General features: G+C 32.1%; 1 protein-coding gene across 1 annotated transcript; it reads left to right on the top strand.

Moving 5' to 3' along the window:
- The first annotated feature begins 602 nt into the window (after positions 1-602).
- Positions 603-2,506, top strand: LOC120085387 (DTW domain-containing protein). The gene has a single exon (XM_039041340.2). It carries the CDS (start codon positions 635-637, stop codon positions 1,736-1,738), a length of 1,104 nt encoding a protein of 367 aa, XP_038897268.1. The 5' UTR covers positions 603-634; the 3' UTR covers positions 1,739-2,506.
- The last annotated feature ends 3,399 nt before the right edge of the window (positions 2,507-5,905 follow it).

Here is a 5,905-nt window from a genome sequence, read left to right as displayed (position 1 = left end):
AAGCTGTACAAGCAATTGAAGTGTACTCTCGCTCTCTCTCAAAATCTCGCTCTCTCTCATAATCTCGTTCTCTCTCTTACTCTTCCTCTTTCTTACTCTCTCCTAATACAAAATTTCGTAATGCTACCTTTTCAGAAATAACACATAAAAAATAATTAAACAGACTCAAAATAATTCACCTTTCTGAAAAACCTGTTCCTTTCTGAGAAAGCCTCGTCTTGGAAATCCCGATTTGAAAAATCTCCGTTCAACAAAACACCGTCGAAAACCAGAGAAGTAATCACCTTTGAAATGGAGTTTAGAGTTTAAAGAAATCACCATTGTATTGTGTTTAGGTATTATTGATTTGATTTGAGGCTTCCGTGGTGACATTTACAGTACACTGACGAGCAATCACATCAACTAAGGAATTTCAAGCGAGAGCAAGAGCGAGAGCGTTTAATTAGACAAGAGCGAGATTTACCTCGTGAGGCCGGTGTAAGGGTAATTTACGTAATTTGGTATGGTGATGATGTCAGCAGAGGTCAATTGACATTATTTTTTAAAAATGGATCATTTGATATTTTGGACCCAATTTTTGAGTCATCCGTACAAATTTCAATTCGCCGTAGACATAACAGCTGAGAACGGAACGATGATTCATTTTGGATTTCGAATCCGATTCGGGAGCCCTAAAAACCCGCTAAATCGCATTCCAAATCATCTACAATCCAAGCTTCTTCAAAATCTAGCAATGGCGGAAGTTCCTCCCAGTTCCAGAAGACCCGTTTGTCCATCCTGCTCGAAACCAGCCCGTATCTGTCTCTGTTCGCGGCTCCAAAGCCACAGTCTCGAGAACTCAGTCGGGGTAATCATTCTTCAGCACAGTTTGGAGAAAAATCACCCGCTAAATTCTGCTAGAATCGCAAAATTAGGTCTCAAGAATGTCGAGATCGCCACGGTTTCCGACGTTAATTTCGAGGCTCGCTTCACTATTCGGTTGCCTGAACCTAATTCCGCAGCACAAAATTTTGATCCCGATGTAGAATGTAGTTTCAGAAATGGTCAGAATGCAACTCGAAACCCTCAAATTCAAGCGCAGAATGGAGGCGAATCTCTAGTTAATAAACTTACTAGCACAACAGCTGATGAAGGAGCTATAATTACTACTACGATTGGGAAATATGGCGTTGTTAACTCATTCGATCACATCTGGATGCATCAACCCAATTTGCAGGAGCTTAAAATCAATGAGATTTTGGCATCTCCAGAAATTAGGGCATCAATGGCAAAAGGGTTCATCGTGAAAAAACTGCAGAAGCGGCAGCTACATGGAAGCAAGGAGCTAGAGCAATATGCTGAGTTCGAGATTGAGGTTCCTCCCAAGTCAGTTCTACTTTTTCCCTCTGAAAATGCATTTACTGTAAACGGTGATGTTGATGGTAGTGATTTTGATGTTAATAATTTGATAGTTTTAGATGGAACATGGGCAAAAGCAAAGAGAATGTACAATGAAAATCCTTGGTTGAGGCTTTTGCCACATATGAAGTTGGATTTAGAGAAGATGAGTTTGTATAGTGAAGTGAGACATCAGCCTAAGATTGGTTTTTTGTCCACCATTGAAAGCATTGTCTATGCCTTGAAAGTAATAGGAGATCAACCTGAGGGGCTGGATGATCTGTTGGATGTTTTTGAGTCTATGATAGGAGATCAAAGGAGATGTAAAGATGAGAGGCTGAACATTACTTGTCAACTTTAAACTTTTCCTCCCAACTCAAAATGGCCAACACTTAATTTGGTTCTCGATGAATATATATCAACTGACAAGACATTGAAAAGGCGAAAAAGCGCTGCTGAAGTAGCATGAGGCAGGCCTCTACTGAATTTGCTATGTCAGGATTTGTAGAACTTTGATTCTCATTTTTCAAAGAGGTCAACATAACTAGATGATCCTTTCATTCCAAGAAGAAATTGAAAGTTCACAAACCTTCAGTCACTGTGTATTGTTCTGAGTTCTTAATGATAACTTAAGCATAATTTGACATCAGTTCTAGTTCCTGCAGCTTCAATAGAATTATAGAGTTTTGAACTCATTCCACTCCCTTCAAACAGCATCTTGCCATCCAAAGTTGTAGGAAGTCATACGTTATCCTTTTCAAGTTTTCATGATTCCCTTGAGTAACCAAATTCTCATCCATACTAAGGTTCAAATATCCATGGATTTGCAGTTCGCTGACTAGCTTCTTATAGTAAGAAAAATACCAGTTTTCTAAATGTCTCTAATTCGCATCTCTGATCAAAACATACTATACATTGGCGGCCATCTCGAAAAGTGGCTACTGGCTATATAAGCTCACCAATTGTTTCTCACCTTGCAGCTATTAGAGGGTATGAGTTATTGATTAGTTAAATACAGCATTACCTTTGTATTAATCTGTTATTAGTTTGTTATGATCTATTATTATTCAAGTGAAGTGTATATAAGTGTAAGATTTGACATTAATGAGAATATTCATATTGTTAAGCATTCAGAAGCTAGCAATGAGCTTGTGAAAGGTTGGCCTGGTGATGATTCGTTCCACTCAGCAACTTGGAAGGAGGTGACTTTTGCTCCCATTTTATTGAGCTTCTTTTTTCTTCATTTCCACAATGTCTTGAAAATGCTGGTGCAAGCGACCAAGGAAATGTTTCAGAGCTGAATGAAGTGAACACGTTGGATGAGTTGGGACTATATTTTTCAAAACGTCCCACTCATAGCACTGTTCCTTAAATTAATTTAGGCCTGTTTGGTAACCAATTCGTTTTTAATTTTTGGATTTTGAAACTTAAGCCTATTTCCTCCCATCTCTTACAATGATTTACATCTAACTTCCAAAAACAAAATACTTTTTTGAAGTTACTTTTTTTTTTTTTTTAGTTTTCAAATTTTGGCTTGGTTTTTTAAACCGTTACTAAAAAGTAGATAACAAAAGAAGAAATTTGGAGATGAAAGTATTGTTTGTATGTTTAATTTTAAAAAACAAAAGCAAAAAACATTGGTTATCAAATTGGGCCTACATTTTTAACTTCTAAACTTTTATACTTTTTTTTACTTTCTAAGTACATCTTAAACTACATCAATTTAACCATTTGGTTTGTTTGCTTTTGGCTTTTAAAATTTAAGCTTATAAATACTATTTTTTGCAAACTTCTTATCCTTTTGTATTTTGTTATTTACTTTCAATTCATGTTTTAAAAAACCAAGTCATGTTTAAAAAAGAAAATTAGTTTTCAAAATTTTGTTTATGTTTTTAAAATTTAATAAGAATTGGAGGGTTTGTTTTTTTTAAAAAAATGTAAAAATCGTAATTGAAATGATAGGAAGAAAACGAGCACAAATTTTTCATCATTGTGTAACTTTTACAACCATAACGTGCGGAATTGTCTTGTGCCTATAATGAGGTTTTTCAGAAGACATTGTCCAAAGTTCGACCTATGTTATTTTATATCTCAATGTTCATCCTCTTGAGTGAATTCTTGGTTTATTTAGGGTTCTATTATTTCATTTTTTGTTTTTTTTTCTTAGCATAATAAAGGTTTCTTTCTAATAGTCTAGTCTATTGTAATCTATCGCATATAAATTGTGATATTTTTCTATTATTTATAAATATTTTTAACAACTTTGTCATTTAAAATAACATCCCTATTCAAAAATATATTTTCTAAAATTATGTTTTTAAATCCTTCTAAATTTAAACAAGTGTGTTCTTTTTATATGAGGAGCAAAGGAAGGAAGGAAGGTGGAACACATTCAAATTTAGGATGGAAATCTTAAATCAATTATTACAACTAGATTATCAAATAAAAATACCAGTTTTTTGTTCTTGTTTTGCAGTCTCTTTATACTATTAGTTAGCTTTTGCATATTGTATACTAGATTATTTTGGTCCATTTGTAATTTTTATCCCCATTTCACACTCAATATAAATCTTGTAAAATATTGTTATTAAAAGGTTGGTTACAAACAACTGTCCTCAATACTTGGGAGATTAGTTAGCTTTTGCATATTGTATACTAGATACTTTTAAACGATAATAAAATAAAACAATTCTTATTTTTTTTTTATAAAAAAAAAAAACTATCATTATTTCTCAGTAATCCAATTTTCAAATTTTATAAATTTTAATAAGGACAATTTAGGTATCATATTAAAAAATTAAGGATAATAATGTCTAAAAAGAAAATTTTCATATTTCTAACCTTTTTTTAATGTTTTAAAATTAAGATTTAGCCAAAGCCAAGGTAGACAAAATAATAATAATAATAATAATAATAATAATAATAATAATAAAAATGATTGCTCCCCCTAGCTACTTTTTAAGCCTAATATTATTGGTTAAATTATAAATTTAATCCATGAAATTTGAGATTTCTTATAGGTATTATGAATACCAAAGAGTTGAACTCAATGTTAATTTTGTGTCCAATAGATCCCTCAACTTCAAAAAATATTCATAGATAATTAAGCTGTCGATTTGTTCCAACCTTTCCTCATTTTTTTATTTTGTGTATAAGAAGTCTTTAACCTATTCTATTTTTTAAAAAAGAATTCATTAGTAGCCTCAAAATTGAAAGTTTAAAGTTTTATTAGACATAAAAATCAAATTTATATCTAACAACATTAAGTACTTTAAGATTTTTAAATATGCTAGGAGCTTAAATACTTAATAAACAAAAATTTAAAAGTTTAGAGTTTGAAAGTTCGATCTTCAAGGATCAAAGAGATATAAATCTAAAAGTTCAAGGGTTAACATTGTAATTTTATCGATAATGTCGGAGGGTAAGTACCCAAATGAATTTGTACCTAAAAATTATATAGTTTAGGTTTAAAATCACGTTTGCATCTCTAAACATGAAGTAACAATTTAGTCCTAATGTTTTAGAATGTGTAGTATTTTCGTCTTTATTGTAAAAATTAGTATTAATATTTAATGAGATTTATTGATTTCGTAGATCGATAAACTAATTATAAAATCAATATACTTATAAACTACAAAGTCGACATCATCTATTTTAGTATAATAAGGAGTGAGATATTTAAACCACAAACTTATACATTTAAGTTATGCTTCTTTTGGCACAAAATCTACCTCAATAAAATTGACATCTAACTTTAGTATGTTTATTTATGATCTAAATTATTATAAATTTGATAGTAAAGAAACTAGGGGGCCGTTTGAGGCACCAACTAGAAATTGGTGGAGTGGGTTAATATAGCCCACTCCATATTTTGGGTGTCAAATATAATAGTGGTATATGTAACTATTTATAATCAACAATTAAATATAGTTGATAACTTGTATTTGTACAAGTTATTATCTCTTAAAGTTAAAATATTTAGAAGTAATTGATGAGAAAAACATTGAAGTCATAGAAAATAGAGAAAATTTTCTTTCCATGTGTTCATTGAGTTTAAAGGAGAGCTTAAGTAAAAAATAATATCACTGATGTGTTTATTGTGCAAGAATACAGATAAAAACAAACAAAGAAGGAGGTTTGAGTTTCATGCATTGGACTTGCCAGACAAATATTCACCATGCGGAACAAGCAACATAAAGCAAAACATGCAGTGAAGCAACCTAAGTGGTGAACATGAAAGCCGAACGCATCTTAGGGAACCACCAACAATTGCAACAATGAATGTAAAAAGTTATTTGATGCATTTTCCACTGTCCTGTGTGGCAGAAGTGGTCCTTGTGTCCAACTTTATATTCAGTGATCAATCAATAGACGAGAGACAATTTTGGTGACATTCTCTAGAATTCGAGAGAATTTCTAGAGAACATTCCATTCTCCATTTTCAAGGCAATCTTCCTTAAAAAGGTGTCACTACCGTTGTCGGAGAAGAAGACTTCGAGAGAGGTTCTTCTCCATCATTCCACCATAA

This window comes from Benincasa hispida, chromosome 9, assembly GCF_027475165.1.
Source record: "Benincasa hispida cultivar pf3 chromosome 9, pf3_genome.v1.1, whole genome shotgun sequence".
NCBI classification, from domain to species: Eukaryota; Viridiplantae; Streptophyta; class Magnoliopsida; order Cucurbitales; family Cucurbitaceae; genus Benincasa; species Benincasa hispida.
The sequence above is the reverse complement of the archived record's forward strand: the minus strand, read 5'-3'. Positions and strand labels throughout refer to the sequence as shown.

Excerpts from the sequence above, each read along its gene's own strand:
- LOC120085387 (XM_039041340.2), top strand. The coding sequence starts at position 635 with ATGATTCATTTTGGATTTCGAATCCGATTCGGGAGCCCTAAAAACCCG.